Genomic DNA, 23,162 nt, shown 5'->3' with positions numbered 1-23,162 from the left:
GCAGTACACACGAGATAGCATCCCTGCCCTGAAGGGTATACAGTATAGTCCCTCAAAGAACACAATCAAGGTATGTATCACTGGCTTCCATGAATTCAGCGTCCAGGCAGCAATCCTGCAACTCCTAAGAAAGGCCAAAACAGAATCTACAACTAGCATAAAAGTGCATATTCCTGACAGCGAGTAGTCAGTGACTGCATTGGTGTATTGACTGCACCTTTTGACTTCTCACTTCTTAAACAAATTTGTACTGGGGGATAATTTCATGTGCTTGCTTAAGACTACGCACTGCTTAAGGGAGGGTGGCCCTTAATTTCCCATATAATTCCACAGCATTAACATATTTACCCATGAGAGGTTTAGGATCACACAAAAAAGCCAGAACTGTTGTCTAATTAGAAACAGATATCCCTCTATTTATGCTGGTGTTTAAAAATTAAAATATATAATTGTTTCTGCTCATTCTAATTTGGGGTAAATATCTTTAGTTTTACTGCTTATGAAGGATTAACTACATTGATCTGAGCTATTGCTAACTGAGACTCTTCTAATAAGGCAGGTGACGTGCAAGTGGCCCAAACATAGCTTAGCAATGCAACTTCTACAGTATTCCAATTCTATAGGTCCGAGCAGAGGGTGCTAATCATCCTGATTTTTGCCAAATTTATTTTATTTGTGGTGCTGACAAGTATCCAATGGGAGCTACACTGAGATGATCAAACTCGTTTACATTTTTGACCCATATCCAATTTCAGCCTATTGTAGGTCCCCAGAGAGAAAAGGCTTGTGTGCTTGCCACTGTGCCATTTAATTCCCCAGCTAAACCTTATCTGTGCAACAGAACTATACGGCGCTGAAGCTGTTCTCAATTCACTGTCCAAAGGCTTCAGTTTCTAATGCTGATTATCGCTTACCACTCGCAACCAACAATATTCATTCAAAACCACACAGAGAGAAAATAAGGATACACAGACATACAAAAAACTGTGACAGAGGACAAAGTGCAAGGCCACCTTCCCCTAGAGGAAAATGTGCTCATTGCTGTGCAAATGACTGCACACAACATTGGCATTAATACACTTTGCAAAGTATATCACCTGATAATAATGCAAAGATGCTAATGGTGAATGCTAATTGGAAAATTTCATCTGACGAGCTGTTTTCTATATTTACAGCTCTCCAAGCTCATGCACCCTGTAAAAAGTGAACTGGGATAGCGGACTGCCTTTTGCTGTTAAACTGAATGTTCTTTCTGCGAGCAACTTCAGAGAAGCAGTCCCTGCATAAAATGTACTGCTACAGAATCCACTGCACTGTCAGAGCCTGGAGCTAGAACCCTTTAGCACAGCCGCTGCTCCTCATGAGTCATGACTCAATCTTGCCCCCCTTCACTAGCAACTAAGACAACGGCAAGGTGCAGTGCGCAATTTAAAATACACCAATTATCCTCACGTCTATAGACCTACCTTTATTGGTTCATTTGAATCATATGAAGTGAGGGAAATGAATTTAATAAGTGAATTTAGAATGAATTATGGATTAGGGTCTGAGAGCACTTCAACAGTAATACTGTAGCTTTGCATTAGAGCTTGCCTGCTTGTTACCCATATCAATACAATGTAACTTAGAAATAAATGTAGTGAGTGTTCCTCTACATACCCGCTGTTTCTCAGGGTCGACATATCGAATGCCAAAATAGTCTTTTTCCAGTAAGCTGTAATAGTTGCAGATATGATCTATGAGAAACTGACCTTTGGTCTCCTTCTGGAAAAGAAAAAAAATAGTAACCTTATATTGTATTACTCTAAATATACTCAGCACACATTCTAAACCCATTATTTATGAACTTTTAGAAGTCTAATAAAGAGAGTTACAGAAGGCGGGAATAAGAGCTTTTATGGCAATCAGGTGAGGACAAAAGCAATGAATAACCACTTCCCTTGAAGCAATACAAAAAATAAAATGTGTTCTAAAAATGCTCTTGTATTCATCTCTGTCTCTTCACAGATTGCTACATCAGAACAAAGGGTGGCGTTTCCTCAGGTATACTCCTGATTACTTCTAAAATTGCACATTTAGAAAATCCAGTTACAGCTTTCCAAGCTCATGCACTCTGTAAAAAGTGAACTGGGTAGCAGACTGCCTTTTGCTGTTAAACTCAATGTGCTTTCTACGAGCAACTTCAGAGAAGCAGTCCCTGCATAAAATGTACTGCTACAGAATCCACTGCACTGTCAGAGCCTGGAGCTAGAACCCTTTAGCATAGCCGCTGCTTCTCATATATATACTGTTAACCACGTTTCTATGGGATGTTAGTCTGTCCACTTAACCTTCTGCCCACACCTTATCCATCCTTCTCTGCAGACATAAGCATTTTGCATAATGGCACTATGGGCCATTTATTTAGCCACAGAATTTCAAACCATTCACATGTTTTTTGCAGTCATAAGACTTATGTGTTGGACCTGATTTTGCACTTCTAAGATCTGTTTGCAGAGGCACACCCACTCTGTGTGCACCACTCCAGATACACTCATTTGTTCTACCCATCCACTCATATGTGCATGCAATTTATGGATTTGAGTGCTCACACAGATGTGGATAAATCAGTTATAGAGATGCCCAGGTATCTTGGGGCTGAAGATCAAATTCCTTACTATGCACCAACACCCTAAAGACTTATCAGGGATTTCTCATTTAAAAAAACAACAACAAAAAAAACCTAGCCACAGACAAATCACTTGAGAATTTTCATCTCTAGTCAGACAATTCTGGAGATGATTCCCTGATATTACAGACAGAAGTAGTATTTATAGCATTTATTATATACCATACCTACCAATAGTTTAAAGCTACAAATACCAAAGGGACATTTGTGGATAAAGATATGAATATACTTTTTAGCACTACTAAGATACATAGGATTAGGATAGTTTTGTGAGTTTTTAAAAGTGACATGGGGGCAGGGAATATTAAACAATTTACTTGAAAAATAAATATAATTGATAGATATGCAGTACTTCTCATTGTTGCGCACAGTGACCCTCAGTGGAAAGAACTCCCCACCTACTAAGGAAAACCGTGAAAGTCAGAGAGCCAGGGAATAAGAGCCTATGCTAAAGGTCTAGCACTAAGTATCACCTGTCTTTCTTGGGACCTTTTTGTGGATAAGGGATTCCCAGTGCCTCTATCCTCACAGCACAGGTTGTAGGGGGGACTTAACTGCCACATCCATACAGATCATTTAGTCCAGTATCCCCTCTGATAATTGCCAATACCAGTAATTCCAGAGGAAACTCTGGGGAACCCCATCTAGAAAGATACGGAGAAGCTATCCATGAGGTTAAACGATTACTTACGCTCTGAAGCATGAGGGTATTTAACCCCACCCAACTACATACATTTTGTTTTAATTTAGCCAATGTAAACTAATCCTTTCCTGAATCCTGTAAATTTTGGCTTCAATGGTATTTTCTAGCAATAAGTTCCACTGGTTAATTAGGTGTTGCATAAAAAAGAACCCAGAATATAAACTACCTAAGGAAACCTTTTTAATTTTTCATTCTGAAAGGAGTAAGATCATTTATACAAGCCTTAACACTGATTCACTCCAGCAGGTTTAAAAAAAAAAAAAAAAAAAAACAATTAAGCAGGTTTTGAGAATGTCACAATAAATTTAGCTACCTTGAAAAGCTTTCATCACACAGAGGACACATTCAATTGTTTGAAATTAAACCTACGTCTTGCACAACAATGCTGGTATCCAGCCAGGCATAAGAGGCCTTTGGTACAGAATACATCATACTGAATAAGTTATTCCTTTGTTTCCTTGTTATCAGCATGAATCTAATGATGATCAAGCTATAAGGGAATATGGGATTCAGAGCAAGCAATACTTTCCAAGTGAAACACACGCATCACCACACCTCCAAAATGCACAGGTCAAAGGTTAAGAAATTAAGAAATTAAGAAAGCAGAGCATGCTTTTTTCCCCAAAGCGTATGTTGAATTGCAGAAGTTTACTTTCGGAACACATTTCAATCCTTCCATGACAACTGGAGTTCCAAGCTGCTTGTTGTTGCACTGTTTCTCATGATAGTCATACACGAAAATTTCACTTGTATTGCAAATACTGAGATTTCAGATTACTTATTCCAAGAATTGTATTCTCAGTACTATACACCCTGATACTATGGGTGCACAGAAATATCTGTTGGTCTCATCCCCTGCATCTTGTCGGTACCTAGACTGTGAGCTCTTTGGGGCAGGGACTGTCTTTTTCCTGTATGCCTGTGCAGTCCTCACCACAATAGGGCCCTGATTCTTGATTGGTGCTCCTAGGCACTATTGCAACACAAATTATAAACAAACAAACAAATAAAATAGACTGGGATTAGACAGACATTAAAGTACATAAAAATAGCTCCCTTTCACCCCTCAGACAACAATGTCCTTAAGAGACTTTAATTAAACTGCACTACACATGCTGTAGTTACCAACAAGATCCAATATCTGGAAGTTGAAGTAGACAAATTCAGACTGGAATTAAGGTGTAAATTTTTAACACTGAGAACGATATACCCACTGGAACAGAGGTTCTTGATCTGAGGGTTGTGATGCAGGGGGTCATGAGGTGTCAGCCGTAGGCCTGGTGTGGGGCTCCAGCTGACAGCCCAATCCCCACCAGGTGCAGGGTTGACAGCCCAAGCCCCTGTTAAATTAAATTAACACGCACACATGTTTTTAATTCATGGGGCAGTGTCACACTCAGGGGCTTGCTGTATGAAAGGAGTCGCCAGTAAAAAAAAGTTTGAGAACCACTGGACTAGATGATCACAATGTTCCCTCGGCCTTGGAACTTATAAATCTATGAACTTCCTTCCTTCCTCCTGCTGCCCTTAGCCTCAATGCAGCCTTCAATATTGTGTATCGTCACCCACTCTTCCTGGACTATCATGTCTCTCTCTCTCTCTCTCTCTCTCTCTCTACTCTGCATAAAGACGCTTCTTCTGTGGAACCCAGAGGTATCACACTTTTTGAGCCTCTGTCCTTTTCTATTTTCCCTCTTTTGACCATCTCTTTCTCACAGTCTCTGCCTTCAAACCCAGCTACCACTTATGCACTGATAGTCCTCACTTGAATCTGCCTTTTGTTTAAAATCATGTTCCCTTTGCATCTTCTGTTTCTCCACAATGCATGTACTTAAACCACTCCATTTTTTCTCCTAGTCCATTCCCTGAAAACTAACATCCTATATTTCAATTTTTAAATGGATCGTTAAATTACAAGCTGTATGGGTAGGCAAAAAACTAACAATTAGCTCTCCCGCCATGCTTGCTATAAATAGATCGCATAGCACTTTACAAATGAGGGTGAGTATTATCATCAGCGTTTTATACAAGACGTAGCTGAGGCTCAGAGAGAGAGATGGAGCGACTTGCCCAAGGTCATACACTAAGTCACTGCAGAGGCCAGGTCTTCTGACTCATCAATAGTCCAGTGTACCTGACTGCTTTCCACAGGTAAAAATTTTGTACATCATGATTATGCAAAGTGTTACACAGATAACTATGTAAGCAATAACTATTGCAGAGCTTTGTTATTTGTATAATTACCATTTTACAGGCAAGTTTTGGTACGTGCATACACTTTTGGTATGGATACAGTTGCTCTTCCCTGAATCCTCTTCATTGTTCAAAAACTTTTCAGATTCTCTCTAGGGTCCCAATCCGGAGTGGTGCTGAACAGCTTTTACATGGAGTTGTGACTCCTTAGCCCCTTCCAGGATTGCTCTCTCCCTCCCTTCTGCGTTACAATGATATACTGAATCTTCTCTCTTCCTCTCAGCCCATCTCTAGCTCATACTCTAGTTATTCAGACTTTTGTCTCTGTGTTGTTAAATTCATTTCTAGATTTCTTTTTTGCTGTATGTGGGAGCATCTGCCATTTCCGCCCTCCCCCCAACACAAGCTTCTCCTGTTGTGTTCTCCCTTCCTCTCATTCCTCTCCACCTCCCATTTCCTATGTATTTAGTCTTCACTGTATGTCCCCTACTCTTCCAATCAAAACCCTGCTTCTTCATGCCCAGGAGATACTACTGCCTTCATTGATCTGCCCTTTATTTCCCTGTCATTAATAACTTTCCGCACTTCCAAATGATGTTAAGCCAGTTTGTCTTTTGTCTCCTTGTATGTCATCCTCCTAGTGACAGAGGATGTGGAAAAAGCTAATGTACTCAATGCTTTTTTTGCCTCTGTCTTCACGAGCAAGGTCAGCTCCCAGACTGCTGCACTGGGCAGCACAGCATGGGGAGGAGGTGACCAGCCCTCTATGGAGAAAGAAGTGGTTCGGGACTATTTAGAAAAGCTGGACGAGCACAAGTCCATGGGACCGGATGCGCTGCATCCGAGAGTGCTAAAGGAGTTGGCAGATGTGATTGCAGAGCCATTGGCCATTATCTTGGAAAACTCATGGCAATTGGGGGAAGTCCCGGACGACTGGAAAAAGGCTAATGTAGTGCCCATCTTTAAAAAAGGGAAGAAGGAGGATCCTGGGAACTACAGGCCAGTCAGCCTCACCTCAGTCCCTGGAAAAATCATGGAGCAGGTCCTCAAGGAATCAATTCTGAAGCACTCAGAGGAGAGGAAAGTGATCAGGCACAGTCAGCATAGATTCACCAAGGGAAAGTCATGCCTGACTAATCTAATTGCCTTCTATGACGAGATAACTGGCTCTGTGGATGAGGGGAAAGCGGTGGATGTGTTGTTCCTTGACTTTAGCAAAGCTTTTGACATGGTCTCCCACAGTATTCTTGCCAGCAAGTTAAAGAAATATGGGCTGGATGAATGGACTATAAGGTGGATAGAAAGTTGGCTATATTGTCGGGCTCAACGGGTACTGATCAATGACTCCATGTCTAGTTGGCAGCCGGTATCAAGTGGAGTGCCCCAAGGGTCGGTCCTCGGGCTGGTTTTGTTCAATATCTTCATAAATGATCTGGAGGATGGTGTGGATTGCACCCTCAGCAAGTTTGCGGATGACACTAAACTGGGAGGAGAGGTAGATACGCTGGAGAGTAGGGATAGGATACAGAGGGACCTAGACAAATTGGAGGATTGGGCCAAAAGAAATCTGATGAGGTTCAACAAAGACAAGTGCAGAGTCCTGCACTTAGGATGGAAGAATCCCATGCACCGCTACGGACTAGGGACCGAATGACTGAGCAGCAGTTTTGCAGAAAAGGACCTAGGGGTTACAGTGGATGAAATGCTGGATATGAGTCAACAGTGTGCCCTCGTTGCCAAGAAGGCCAATGGAATTTTGGGATGTATATGTAGGGGCATTGCCAGCAGATCGAGGGACGTGATCATTTCCCTCTATTCGACATTGGTGAGGCCTCATCTGGAGTACTGTGTCCAGTTTTGGGCCCCACACTACAAGAAGGATGAGGAAAAATTGGAAAGAGTCCAGCAGAGGGCAACAAAAATGGTTAGGGGACTGGAACACATAAGTTATGAGGAGAGGCTGAGGGAACTGGGATTGTTTAGTCTGCGGAAGAGAAGAATGAGGGGGGATTTGATAGCTGCTTTCAAGTACCTGAAAGGGGGGTTCCAAAGAGGATGGATCTAGACTGTTCTCAGTGGTAGCTGATGACAGAACAAGGAGTAATGGTCTCAAGTTGCAGTGGGGGAGGTTTAGGTTGGATATTAGGAAAAACTTTTTCACTAGGAGGGTGGTGAAACACTGGAATGCATTACCTAGGGAGGTGGTGGAATCTCCTTCCTTAGAAGTTTTTAAGGTCAGGCTTGACAAAGCCCTGGCTGGGATGATTTATTTGGGGATTAGTCCTGCTTTGAGCAGGGGGTTGAACTAGATGACCTCCTGAGGTCCCTTACAACCCTGATATTCTATGATTCTATATGCTCACTCCCTGACTCTCTCTCTCCACCCCTCTCCCACTAAGAGTGCTACAAAATATCTGCTTCTATAATTAGCTCTGTATAGCCTCCAGGCATTTACAGAATGACTTGGTACTGGAATAGTTTACACGGTGGCTTGTTAAACTATATGTTTATCACTATGGACACACTAATGAAGGCAGAGTGAAGTGTTGGCTCAAAAGGAAGATGTCTGTACCAAAAAACACAAAATGTGAAAAGGGAAGGTGTCTACTGGATGTCTCTCTGATTGACCAAGAGAGGTGGTGTACTCATCAGACTTAGCTCTGTGACAGCAAAATCTAAAAGAAACATCTCTCTGATGCAAATTTTAGGGGTCACTGCTACATATGCACTTCATGTTTGTAAATATGCTACAGAAAGAAAAGCAAAGAGACTAAAACAAGAACAGTGATGCCTTATTACACAGGCAATCAACAAATCTAAAACACAAATTGTTGAAATTCAAGATGTATTTAGTTATAAAATAAGCATGCAATAATCAGATTAACTAGATTTTAGGAATAAAAGCCATTTTGGTGAATCACAAAAGGAAGCAACAAGACGTGAATTTTTCTAACAAAATACATAAAGGAATTCCATTTTTAAACTAACAGTTAAAAAAAAAACAGACCTAAAATGACATTTTCATTTTACAAAAGTTATACAGAGGCAGGAAGAACAGTCAATGAATGCACTCACTTTTATAGATGTACTTTCTAAACCATTCATTTTAATGAGTCTGTTGCATCACCCAAATCACCACACGTGGTATTTGAGCTCATTAGTGTGTTATCATCAAAGGCTGGAGCAATCATCCTGTTTTTCAAAACAACAAAGCTCTCCTTCTGAAATCAACTGCTGCACTAACTCTATTGCATGGAAGATTGGTGGATCAAAAAAACTGAATTGAATAGAATGGAATTTTGTTTTATATATGACTTTCATATTCCAGGTATCCTTAAACTCTTTATAAAGGAGAATGCAAAGATAACCATGTAGGTAAATACAACATTTCTTATACACTCAACAATAGCTCACGTATAACCTCAGGATTTCATCCTGCAAAGATTTAACACATGCTTAGTGAGCAGGCCTACTAAAGTTAATGGGTTTTAAATTCCACCTGGACTCTGACCAGGTTTAAGAAAAAATTCTACATTAATAAACACACACAAAGTTACATTTCTCAAAGTTGCAAAATTTTGCCCCTTCCCACAAACACTGTTTTAAATATTAGTTTAAAACGTTTTAAACTAGAAAAAAGTAAGGAAAGTCTCAGTTATGGATTTTTTTCCTCATTAGCTTATAATGAAATCAGAGGTTCTGAAATCTGGGGGCTGGTCCCCCTGGAGAGGGGTATGGAATGTATTCTGGGGGAGGGAGCAAGAGAAGCTTTAGGGGAAAAAACTCAGGGGGGGGGTGGATAGCGGTTGGGGCAGTCAGGGGACAGGGAGCGGGGGGGGTTGATGAGCTGGGGGTTCTGAGGGGGGCAGTCAGGGGGCGGGAAGTGGGAGGGGGCGGGGACCAGGCTGTTTGGGGAGGCACAGCCTTCCCTACACGGCCCTCCGTACATTTTTGCAACCCCGATGTGGCCCTCGGGCCAAAAAGTGTGTCCATCCCTGCATTAGGGGATGAGTTGGACCTTAATCTTTCATGACAGACCGTTTGCTTCAGTGTTACAAGGCAGTGGGTGGGTCTTAAAAATCATCAAAATATGTGCTGTGTAACTTATGGACAGCTCCTAAGCATGAGTAGTTTTATTTGTGTGAGTAGTCCCTTTGACTTCTATTGGGCTACTTCTATTAATACAGTTACATGCACTGCTTAAATATTCGGGAGATTAGGCCCTACAGCTGCATACTTTTAGTCCCATTTTAAAACGGGTTTTAATTGAATTTGCTTGTGTTCAGAAAATACCATTTGAATGAAAACAAACAAGGTTATTCTGTGTAATATTGTAGCAGAGATAGATTACAATATTAATGGGACACCATTAGTTTGAAATCTAGCCAAAGTTAAAGTGAGTGTGAAATAGAAGCACCTGCTTCTCTGAGTCCCCCTGTCAATTTTGGTGGTTTTGCAATGCTTTTCCCTCTCCTGTGAAATATGCGGAAGGCCCACAAAAGCAACAGGGGAAACTGACTGAACTGATTATATGCAAGTGATCTCAAATGCACAAATTAAATAAACTGGAAAGAGGGGCAATTTCCTTTTCCTCTCATTTTTTTAAATTATAGTTAATGCTAGGTGTTCCTTGTAACAATGGTAGAAACTAGGAAATTTTAGTAGGTAACAGTTTTTCAGGCAAAGAAGTGATATTTCAGTATGAAGAATTTATATGTCATAAAGGATTTATATATGGAAAGAAATACCTGAAGCAGCACATGATGCCACTGAAGCCTGAGATCATAATGAATGATTTAACAAAACAGAGAGTGGTGTAATGCTTCGTCCATCCATGCACTGCAGAAACCATAAACAGCTGCTTTCATGATTATTGTAACATTGCTGAAAACCCTCTTGAGCTTTGACAACTTAGTGATATCAGTCTTTTCTTAACTATATGTTTGGTACACTTGTCACGTATGGTAAAAAAATGGATATGTTAAATACAGTTCAAAAACTATTCTTATTTGCAAAGGAATATGGACAAATTCAGTGAAAAACTGCCAATCACACACAACAGAGCATGGGAATCAATCTGGATCTTAGAATAATGAATATCAAATCCATCCTGAAACTCAACAAGCACCCAATAATAGAGCCAGGTTTCAAATTAAACACAATCCTTACCTAAAATGCCATATTAAGAAGCATGTCAATGCATGAAAATAATGTATATGTTGGAGTGTAACATTCTTGTAAGAAGATGACAAAAAGGCTTTACCAAAGTACATTACTTGAAACTCCACACACATACGAAAGTGTCAAAGCCAGGCTGGGTCAATACAGAAATTGAAACAGCTGCAGGGGCATGAGGGCAGCACTCAAGCCAGATTTCTAAAACCTGCCAGCTAGAAATCTCAGAGAATAATGTTAAGATCTAGCCTGGTGACCATCAAATGTTTCTCAAGCATATGATGCAAGACAGCTGGAGAGGAACACAGCAAAAGTCACAAAAGCATACAAAATGGAAGAGCTGAAATATTCTGGAATGTTAATCAACAAAGTGTCCTTGAAATACTGAATAAGAATGCCAAACAATTAAACCATTTAAACTTTTTTAAAAAAGCAGTACCATGTAATTCAAATCTAACATGTGACCTACATCAAAGCTGATGTGGAGTATCTAAAGGGAAATGTCATCCATATTCCGAGGAACATCTTCAAAATGGCTTTAAATCAAATCCCAAAACAGCACAAGCTGTGCACAAAGAGAGGCATTTGCACTTACACGTTGAGTAGTCAGAGGCAGCATTATCTGACTTAAAAACAACAAGGAGTCCTTGTGGCACCATAGAGACTAACAAATTTATTTGGGCATAAGCTTTCATGGGCTAGAACCCACTTCATCAGATGCATGGAGTGGAAAATACAGGAGCAGGTATAAATACATGAAAAGATGTGAGTTGCCTTACCAAGCATGAGGTCAGTCTAACGAGACAAATCAATTAACAGCAGGACACCAAGGGGGGAAAAAATAACTTTTGAAGTAGTAATGAGAGTGGCCCATTTCAGACAGTTGACAAGAAGGTGTGAGTAACAGTAGGGGGAAATTAGTATTGGGTAAATTAGGTTTAGGTTTTGTAATGACCCAATCACTCCCAGTCTTTATTCAGGCCTAATCTGATGGTGTCCAGTTTGCAAATTAATTCCAGTTCTACAGTTTCAAATTGGAGTCTGTTTTTGAAGTTTTTTTTGTTTAAGAATTGCTTCTTTTAGGTCTGTTATTGAGTGACCGGGCAGATTGAAGTGTTCTCCTACTGGTTTTTGAATGTTATGATTCCTGATGTCAGATTTGTGTCCATTTATTCTTTTGCGTAGAGACTGTCCGGTTTGGCCAATGTACATGGCGGAGGGGCATTGCTGGCACATGATGGCATATATCACATTGGTAGATGTGCAGGTGAACGAGTCACTGATGTGGTTAGGTCCTATGATGGTGTCACCTGAATAGATATGTGGACAGAGTTGGCACTGGGGTTGGTTGCAGGGGTTGGTTCCTGGGTTGGTGTTTTTGTTGTGTGGTGTGTAGTTGCTGGCGAGTATTTGCTTCAGGTTGGGGGGCTGTCTGTAAGTGAGGACTGGCCCCCCCACCTGAAGTATAACAAGGTCAACCTTTTTGTTGCAAACATCTGTTAAAATCCACTCTACCAGTAGGATCAGAGTTTTGTTTTCTATTCACTGCTGAAGCTTCAAGTATGCATCAAATAGATGAGAAGAGTAACAAAGAAGAAAAAAAAATGTAAAAGCAAAAACAATGGACACCTCTCAAACCCAGGGCCTGATTTTGTAAAGTCCTCCAACTTCTCACAAAAGGCACTCAGCAACTCTGAGGATCAGACCCTTTTTTCCTGATTGTTGTTGTTTTCAGATTTGGCTATAACACAGCACAGACATGACACTTAGTACATACAAGCCACTGAATGCCATTATAGTGAAGTTTTATATAACTGCAACCTGGCAAATTTACAGCTGCATATCTGTACCTATTAGGCCATATCCTTCAAGGCTGGCACTTAGTCAATAAAAAGATCATGCTGACTATTGTGCATTTAAAATCTCATACCATAATAATGCAGCAATATAGCTTTCTTCTTCTTGGCATTTAATTTGCCTAGTTTCTCTATTTACGAGAGAGAGAGAAAAAACTGTAATTGTTCTCACATTCAGAGAGAGACAGTGAGTCTGATTCTCCTCCCACGTAGAGAAGATTTACGCTGACAGAGTTGCACCTAGTTTACATTTATGTGAGAGGAGAATCAGGACTACTATATGCATTTATTGGAGTCCCTAATTTTATATTAAAATTAAGTGGCTAGTCTACGTGCATTTATTTGAATGTGAAATGTGAGAATCAAATAAGTGATCCGAGCCTATTTATTTGAATGCTGTCACAGATATAAGGCATCAACATAAGCAGAGACAATATATGCATGTGCCCTGATCCTGCAAATGTTTTTATACATGTGAGAAGTCTTCACAGCTGTAATTGTGCTTGCAAAAGATGTTTGCAAGAGATTAACTTGCAGAATAATCCATCAACTGCCCAAGAGAGTTAACAATTCAAAATTGTCCAGAGACCTAGGATTAGAGGACACATTTTTTGGACAAAACTTTTTTTTAAATGAAGATTTCAGTCAATCAAAACATTTCATGAATTTATGCCAAATTTGCCGAATTTTGTTCAAAAATCCAAAATAGTTTTTAAAAAAATTTCAAAAATCTCATTTTTACATTTTTAAAAATGAAACATTTCATATTTTATTTTAAAAAAGATAAACTAGAAAATTAAATATTTCATTTTGGGTCGAACAAAACATTTAGTTCAAACTAACAAAAAAAAATGTAATCGTTTTGGTTCAGCCAGCAAACCGAAAAATCAGTTATTTACACAAATCTGCTGGGGATACTCCCTGACCATCACCTCCTTCATTCCCCAGCTCTTATATCACCATGTCCAGTCATTCATTTCAAGCAGCAAGAGCCTTTTCTTTCTATATCTTTGTATAATGAACTTGTGTTTTCATCCTAGCAAGAATAGAAAGTCCGTGCTATTGACATTTAGTCTGCAACCAAAGACAGAGGACTTGCACTTTTACCCAGAAATGTAGCTTTAAAAAGGACATCTGGGAACAATCCTCTGTTCATTTGTGGTTTGGAACAGTCAACATTATGTTTGTTTTCATTTGCACTGGTGTAGCAATAAAGCTCACTGAGTAGCACTGCCAGATAGGGCCACGTGCTGTGAGAATTGGACAGATTTTAAAACAACATTGTAGAGACGTCTTTTGCTGCTTTTGTGGGGGATGGGAGGGAGGAAAGGGGAGAGAGAACATGAGTGAGTGAGAGCGCACGCCTGCATTTTCCAATAAGGAAAAGCTTTTTAAAAACTAAATTCTGAAAGTTCAAGTCCTGCACTAGCAAACAAGATCCAGCCAGTGACAGGATGGCAATAACTGGTGGTAGCAAGCTCATGTGTTGAAGCTGAATCCCAACCCCACCCTTGCACCCACTCACTGAGAGGCTCTGGACAAGTGTTTCATGACTTGGTGAGCTCAATGGGATTACTCATGGGAGTAACTGCTCATCAGTGTGAATAAACTGGCCCTCAACCTCTCTGCCTTTTTTTTTTTTTTTTTTTTTTTACACATGAGAGAAATAAAGAGGCAGTGTTAGCCTGTTAGGTGCCCTGCGCAGGAATACTGAGGGGCGCTTAACCTTCAAAAAATACTAATTGCATTATTTACACAGATCCAAAAATATACCAACACAACACACACTAATACAGATGTTAAAAAGTCCATGTTAAATAAGGTGAATGGTATTTTGGAAATACTACTAAATCAGGTGCCCTGTAAAGGTTCGGACCCTGCGGCGCCTCCTGCTGGTAGTCGTTGGGAATTAGCTCGTCCAGCCCCAGAGCGCCCTCTGCAGGCTGATGATCCGCCTTACCGCTGGCCCCTGTGTCCCTCCCAGGACCCGGTGCCCCTTTCTCTGGGGTGCTGCCCCCCTGGCAGTACCCCCACACCCTTGGGTTCTGGGTCTCCCCACCCAGGGGAACCCCCACCCTCTAACCCCACCTCACCTCAGTTTGGGCTACTGCCAGTCCCCACTTACCCCCTTATTCAGGGGAAGACTGCAGTGTATACGCCACTCATCACCGGCAAGGGGGTTTTGGACCTGCTGCCTCTGCCTACCCGTGGGCTGCCCCTCTGCAACCCTGCACCTATTCAGCCTGTAGTCAGGCCTGCAGCCTGAGGCTTTCCAGGCTGGAGCTCCCAGCTCCTCTGGCCCTTCTCCAGCCCTGCTCCACTCTAGGTGTCCTGCTCAGCACCTTGCAGCCAGGCCCTTCTCCCTCTACAGGCAGACTGACTGGACTCCTGACTTATAGCCTCTTATAGGGGCAGCTGGGCCTGACTGAGCTGGCCACAGCTGCGGCTGCTCCCTTAATCCAGCTGGGCTTTTCCCCAGCACCCCAGCCCTCTCCCCAGGCTGGCCTCAGCCCTGTCAGGGCCGGAGAGAGTAACCACCCCGCTACAGGCCCCTTGAGTTGCTTCTGGCCCTAAGCAATTGCTACGCTATTGCTTCTGACCCTAAGCAATTGCCTGGGCTATACTGGGCGGGGTTCGAACTAAGATACGCAACTTCAGCTACGAAGTTTGCTAGTTTGATTTACCTGGCTGTCCTCACGGGAGCGAGTCAATCGCATTGGCTCCCCCGTCAACTCCACTTACTCCTCCTGACGAGGTGGAGTACAGGCGTCGATTTGGGGATCGATCTGGCGGGTAGTGAAGATGTACCCTAAAGTCTGCTTATGCCTAGCCCCACCACTGTGTATAATGGAGATAGTAATAATCACCCTACATCATAGGAGTTTTGTGAAACTAGATGTTTAGATTAAGAGTGCTTTGAAAATACAAAGCACAGTAGAAACGCTGTGACCTATCAATGACATTCTCCTTTTCCTCTCACAACTAGCTCCCTCCAATACGTTGCAAGTAACAAGTTATTATTATTCACTTCTAAGTTGCAAAATTTGTGGAATACCAGGAAGACCCAAATGTTATTTTCAAGTTAAACAAACAAAACGAAAAACAATGTAAAAGAGGCATTTGGAGCTGAGCAAAGCCCAGCTTGGAACTGGAACATTTTATGCCAGGAACAAAACAATTATGCCAAAAAAATTGTCTTTGCTATGGAAAAGTTCACACAAACGTCTACACGTCTGAATCATCATCAATATCAACCCCTCTAGGATAGCTCAAAAGCAAATACTGCAAACAAGCACATTTACCAGCTGGTCAGTCAATTAGAAAAGCCCTCTCCCCTAGACTATCTTCGCATGAATAAGGTCTTGCACATGGTATACTTTACTGTGTATATTCAAACATCTAAGTATGTTTTGTATAACCATTTCCAACATTAAAACATGCAGGTTGTTGGAAGTTTTTTTTACTAGTGGTTAGTAATGCATTTTGTAACTCACTCATAAAGCTCACTCATTATACTGTGCTCTAAATTTAGATTTTGTAGAAACTAGGTGTTTTCCAAACCCCATTCATCTGTGCTTCCGCAGCAATTCCATCACTGTATATAGGCATATCTAACAAACAAATTAATAAACATCCATTTTTTAATAAATGATTTTTTAAAATTTATTTTATTTTAAAAACATTCCTCTGCAACATTGGAAACAGAACCACATCATCGCCACACACCTGTAAACCAGAAGGTGAAACTATATATAATCTGAAAGTCAGCTAACTGATTGGTCTTGATTCACAGGCCACATTGATTGAGTGAAATGAGGGGAAACAAACAAAGCAATTACATGAATATAGAAAAGTACTGTCAAAGGTCGGGAAGTGACAATCTAATCCAAAACAATATCACTTATTAGAAAAAGTAACTACTTGCGAAATGCATACACAAACACACAGAGAGAACGAAGCTCAGAGAAGATATAGTTTTATTTACAGTAAAGCTGCTAAGGACATGCAATTAGATTACATGCTTAATTCACTCACCGTCCTTTCATAACATTATACAAACCTCAGTGAAGGGCTTTTCTCATTGTTTTAGTGAAGGGGTGAAGAATGGTATAATTCATAGGGTGGTGTCAACGAATAACCCAAAACTGAGAGGTTAATCATCAAAAGTAAAGCTTTCTCTCTTTATTGATCCATTATCTTAGACCAATTTAAAGTGGTAGAGGCTTTCAGAGAAAGGAATGTGTGACTACACAAAACAAAAGCACAGTGGAGCTACAAGGATATGAGCCCGTTTAATTAGGAGTGTGGCAGTCTCTAGTGATGACTTGGCATGCAAAAATACATCACATTTAGTACCAGTGTGAGCTTTGAACTATATAAAACAAGCACCTCTGGCTTAAGAAGGCAAGAGTATACAGAACTGTAGGTATTATAATTATACTGTACAAGAGAGTCTTCTATCTTGAACATGCAGAGCTGATCTTTATTTATAGAATATGTAAGCCTATGTTTTGTTAAACCAAAGTCTCAGACCTCAAATTCCACGGTTCCCTCTCAATGCCACCTGGTGACTATGCTTTCTGTACATGAACAATACATGGCTGCACAGTGCATTACATAAAAAGATATGTATTTCCAAACATCTTTATTAATTTTCCTTTCCCTCAGAAAAAAACAACAACAACATCATCAAACTGCAAAAGCATCTGAATTGCCTTTGTCAATGCCTACATCTTACCCAGGATTATGTGATCAAGTCTTATTTCTCCCACAGGCAATGGAAAGGATTAGCTTAAAAGGAGAAAAAACACTGCAATCTCCAATGTGCCATAACTCAGGAGACAAATTCAAGAACTGTATGAAAGACACACCACAGTGTAGTTTTCTTACATAAAATTTATTAGCTGATGGATTTACTTCTGCAGAAGGGCCGGGATTGAACAACAACATGTCTCCCATATGGGCAGGGGTACTACAATGCTGTTTGCAAACCTGATTCATGGATTTGCAAATGGGATCTGAAAACATTTTTAGAATGACATTGCTATCTCCAGGGCCAGGTTTCTGAGCCCTTAATTATTACTCAAACCCCAAGTGTTAATTAATAATTACTGAAGTGGAATAAAATCCTTTCCCTCTATTCCCTTTGGACCGTGAGGAACAAATGACTAAGGCTTTGTCTACACTGGATTTTCGTCAGTAAAACTTTTGTTGTTCACGGGTGTGAACAAAACACACACACCCCCAAACGACAAAAGTTTTACCAATGAAAAGCACCGGTGTGAACACCGCTTTGTTGGCAGGAGAGCTCTCCTGCCAACAAAGCTATCACCTCTTGTTGTGGGAGGAATTTTTTTTTGTCGGCAGGAAAGCTCTCGCCCATCAATAAAGAGCAGCTACACTGCGCACCTTTTAGCGGCATGGCTGTAGGGGCACAGCTGTGTCGCTAAAAGGTGCATAGTAGAGACATAGCCTAAGAAAAAGGAGACATAGTCCAAAGACAAAAGGGAGGCAAGAGAAAAACCTTTTTAAAAAATTCCATGCATGTTAAAGAGTGTAAAATTTCAGGGTTGCATGTGTACATTTAGCTTTGTAAGTCCCATTGCTGTTAAATGGAACCGTACACCTAAACCCGAGCCCACTGAAAATTTAGTCTGTCAAAGCATATGCTGAAGTGAGCTCAGAAAGAGATAGCTTTTTAAAAAGTTCAATTTCATCTGTTCCACCTATTATCTCAGATGTTACATGAGAAGGGTAAATTGGAGTTACCTATTTTTCTTTACTTTCAGATTCTGAGTTTGCAAACAGCTGATAATACTGTCCAAATAACCAAATTTAATGAGGTATTCTCATCCTCTAGCAAATAAGAATAATTATAGGGCAATATTGGTCAAATAATAGATTATGGAAGAGAAACTAAAGGATACAATTATACAATAAAAATAAAGTGAACAATATGCCATTTGCCAACCCACACTATCTTTGCAAAGCCATCATCAATCCATAATTATACAGGAAGATGGGGGTTGTATATTGCTGATTGTACAACAAAAAGGGATAGCAGGAGTAGATTATAAAAATAGTGGGTAAAGAGACTTCCCCAGATAATTTGCTTTCTATTGATCAGCTATTGACCTGACTTCTATCCAGCCAGTAAATTAGCCTGACCTGGGAGTAAATTACAAATATTTCTTTTACATACTGAGGCTCTCAAAGCCCCCATCAACACACAGAACAGCCAAATGTACTGCACACTGAATGCTCAGCTGGAGAGTTCATTATCATTACTATCGAGTCATGTTCCTCTCAGTATGGGCAACACTTGGCCATTTAGGTTTCAATGGCCCTGAAGTGCTAGCCTTACAGAATGCCCTCCAGCACTAATTGCTTGGTTCTGCTAGTTGTTTCCATTAGTGCAGTAGTCACAATGCTATCTGAAGGCACAACTGATTTTCTTAAAAGGAACGTGCTTCCATCAGGAAATCTTCATGACATTTTCTTCAGTTTTCAGCTTAATTCAAAGGTATCTGAAATAATCCCTTCCTGCTCTCCTGTTATGTATTCTGAGTTAAATCTAACTTGCAGAAGACTGACACTACATAGAACCACAGTAGACCAACACACCAGAATTGACACAGCAGATGAAGTCGACATTAATTGGGTATGACACTGATGCGAGGGCAAGGATATAGACTTCAGACCTGCTCACTGTGACAAAGTGGGAATGTTCTTAATGTTCTCTCTGAATACTGTGTGGGTGCCTCAGTTTCCCCATGGCATTTCTTAAGTATCTAGGTGGTGGGATAAGGGTGTGAGATTGTTGCAGAGCCCTACAGGGCCAGTGTGATGGTGTCTGCACAGAGAATGGCCGAGACCCTATCTCCTGGCAACTGATGGCCTGGGGCCCTCCTCTGCAAAGGTGCCAACTGAAGGTGTTGGAGAACAAAGAGATCAGGTGCTCTCCTGGCCCAGGAAAGAGACAGAGGCCAGAGGAGGGGCGGGAGAGTTTCAGTTTGGAGCTGGCTGGGGAAATGAAGGGAGGCTCATTTGCGGCTCTGGGTTCCCTGGCCCCCAAGATGGACCTGACTGAAGGGTCCTGTTTCCTGTACCTACAAGCTCTGTTTTAGACCATGTTCCTGTCATCTAATAAACCTTCTGTTTTATTGGCTGGCTGGGAGTCATGTCTGACTGAGGAACTGGGGTGCAGGGCCCTCTGGCTTCCCCAGGAGCCCTGCCTGTGCGGACTTGCTGGGGGAAGCACACGGTGTGAGAAAGGGATGCTGAATGCCCCAAGGTCAGACCCAGGAAGGTGGAAGTTGTGTAAGCTTCTTGCCCTGGAGACAGTCTGCTCAGGGGTCAGAGTCCTGACTGGCTTTGTATAGAGCAGTGCCAGAGCATCGCCCGGTGACTCCGTGACACCCACAAACTGAGATGCCTAACTGTACATTTGTATTTCAGCATAATTGATCAGGGCAGCCAATTTTACATGCAAGAAGAGGGCATTCTGCCATATTTGTACTGTAATTATGAAGTTAAATTATCAGAAATTATTAAGAAAATGATACTTCAGTTGAAACTTAAAAGTTAGATACTATCACTCTAATGCAAACTAACAAACAACTATATAACTAGAAGTAATAGTGATTATAGTAGGGCATAGTTAAGGTTGCACCAGGATTTCCATTTTAACAGGAATGGAAATAAGAAGTCTGTGTTTTGATCTAAAAGATCAATTCCAAATACATATTGCAGTGTTTGAACTTTCTTGAACATTGCAGTTTATGAACTTTCTATAACAGTTTGTGGAGAAAAAAGTTAGTTATGACTGTTTTTTAAAATGCCATGTAATGAATTATTCTCATGTCCAGTGTTTTCTTCTGATCCCTTATTTCCTACAGCAGTCTGAAGTAGGAAATTAAATGTATGTGAATGTTTGCTATTAGTATAATGAAAAATGTTTAACCTTGCAACATGTTTTGAATAGTTAAGTTTTAAAAAAAATATCAGTGTTAGGATTGATAGAAGGTTACTGCTCAGGGTTGATATTTTTCTACATTCAGCTATTTTTTTTTTAAAGGAACCTTGGAATAGCTATTGATTTTGAACTAAAATGCTTCATACAGAGTTCCCACTGAAGTAAAAAACGACTATATTCAAGGGCAGAATTTCGTCTATTGTTTATAACGTCTGCTGGGAAGAGGGAGCTGTCAGATTTTACATATAGAACATTAAGTATACCCATATATGTCCAAACATGTCCAAAATCAAATGTTTATATCTATATACATCACACATACAGAAGTGATTCATATAATAAATTTATCATGAACTGTTGAACACCTTGCCTACACTCTACCCTATGTTGTGATGAGAACCAGACAAGCACCTGGATAGAAAAAATCCATTTCCCCTAGGACTTATTCTAACATTCCAACTCCAAGAGCAACTTCAAAGAGCCAGCATTTTATTTTTCCATTTGACCTACCAGAAATGTTTCTCCTTCTCCTCCCACCTTGGATAGAATTTCCTTCACAAATTAACCCCTCCCAAAGCCCAGGATGAATAAAATTCAATCTGGGACCAGCAAAAATGTTTCTGCATATAAAAATGCTATGATTTTCAGCCTGTTATTTTTGCGTTTCCACTGGGAGAGCCCAACACTCTCCTAATAGCTGTCCCTGAATCAGCCTCTTGGTTAATAGAGTACTCTAAGGGTGCAGCAGTGTCTTTGGATCAAGACTGGACAGAGTGATGACATAAGGCTGTTCCTAGAGTAGATCCAGTCTTTAAAGGGGAAAGCAGTCTTATAAAGCTTACCAAGCTTACCCGGGTCCAATATTTCACATAGTTTTTGGAAAGAAGAGGAGCTTATGAGAAGCTAGTATTTACAGTCTCTTATTTTGAAATAAAAATTAATATCCAAGCCTAATTCTGATATTTTCATATTGTGTGCCTCATCCCCCTGCTTTTCCCAAAAACATTGTTCATAAACTGTACACTTTTTTAAAATGTGAAAGTTCCAAAAACAGTGGAAGAACAGATACGCAGCACTCAACACACCCTTTGCTCTTAGGAATAGGATTCTTGCAAGTACTTGAGAAAAGAATGGATGAGCAGCCAGTCTTGTGTCTGAATACAGCATTAATTAATTAGCTGCAGCACAGGAAAAACCAATCAGCTAATAAAATATTCAACAATCCACCTCCTCTTCCCATCCATTTCACAAATAATTCCAAAAGCGTGCACTCAGATGTGCTTGTTGTTTTCCTTATATCTCCACTGAAGTCAAAAGCAATTATGTCTAAGAAACTTACTCTATGTAGCTGAGTAGACAGCCATCAGCAGTAAATAGTACACTATCATTTTCATATGACACACAGTCAGATTCATCACTGAGTGTTGTGTGGGTTTGATTCAGCAGCAGAGACTCAACCTTGTAATCAGTGTGATGGTAATAGCAAGTTTGAAACAAAATCTCTTGGAGTGCTATAAACTGGAGACAGATTCTGCTATGGCAAGGTCAACAGCTGCAAGTAACTTGGCTAAGAGTGTAACAAATACAAGTGTAATAAAGACCCAGATAAACTCTTAGGGATGGACAATAGGGAGGCCTTCCCTATCATGTATTAGTTGGAATAACTGAAATCTGTACATTATTACATGGAATGGAAGATGGTAAAGAAGCCCAGCTAGCTCCACTACCTCATGATGAATTAGCAAGATTAACAAATAGTTTTTCTTCCACATACTCCTCCTTGGCACTGCTGACAAGTAGAAACCACATTTTATTTTAGCTACAGCCAGAACACAAAGTGAAGACAGTCCTTTTTGTGTTAACATTACATTGTCCTCAAAAGACATCAAATGGTATTTCCAACAATCAGTTAGATTTAATCCAGATTAAATAAACTCAAAGACGTATTTATTTCAAAATACAGAAGCAAACACAAAATAAAGACTTTAGACAAATGTCCGGCAGGAAAACTACAAGAAGATTCTGCAAGCTGTTTTCAAATAAGTTATTTAGTTACAAAGCAAAGACTGTAAAAGTAATAAACTTTACAACTCTCGTAAGAGATAAATTGTTGCTTCTCCAAAGATAAGAAATGTTTAATTAAAATGGGTATCAAGACTGCAATCAGAGGAAAAGGTGATCCTCAGAAAGCCACTTTGGGACTGGTAAGCCATCAAGTGCTTCTTGGGCACATATCATAAATCACGTATCATGTCTCAAGACATCAACGGGAGCTGCATCTACTTACACCAGAACTGAATTTCACCCATCCATTATCCCTAATGGAACAAACTCTGAAGTTGCACAGATGCTACGCTTTCAGACAGAAGGCGCTTTCAGGCATTTTCACTGCCAATGGAAAGTTGCTGTGAGTGTACAAAGGACTAGTCTGCATAGAATCTAGCATCACAAGGAATATCGCTGAACTATGGAAAAGAAAAGTCACTTATTCTCCCAGGGCAATCAGAGTCTCTTACACAGTGTGCAGCATTTGAAAGACCTAGAACACATTCAGAACAGATTCACATAAAAAAGTACTGGACTCGTGTCATT

The 23,162-nt window shown here is 40.5% G+C and overlaps 1 protein-coding gene across 3 annotated transcripts in view; it reads right to left on the bottom strand.

Moving 5' to 3' along the window:
* FRMD3 (FERM domain containing 3) overlaps positions 1–23,162 on the bottom strand; it is a 220,029-nt gene that overhangs the window by 134,131 nt on the left and 62,736 nt on the right. For all 3 annotated transcript variants that reach the window (XM_074953197.1, XM_074953196.1, XM_074953198.1), the window contains exon 2: positions 1,660–1,764. In XM_074953197.1, coding sequence (XP_074809298.1) covers positions 1,660–1,764 — 105 coding nt within the window. The remainder of the gene's footprint in view (positions 1–1,659; positions 1,765–23,162) is intronic.

Source organism: Natator depressus, chromosome 5 (genome assembly GCF_965152275.1).
Source record: "Natator depressus isolate rNatDep1 chromosome 5, rNatDep2.hap1, whole genome shotgun sequence".
Taxonomy (NCBI): Eukaryota; Metazoa; Chordata; order Testudines; family Cheloniidae; genus Natator; species Natator depressus.
The sequence above is the reverse complement of the archived record's forward strand: the minus strand, read 5'-3'. Positions and strand labels throughout refer to the sequence as shown.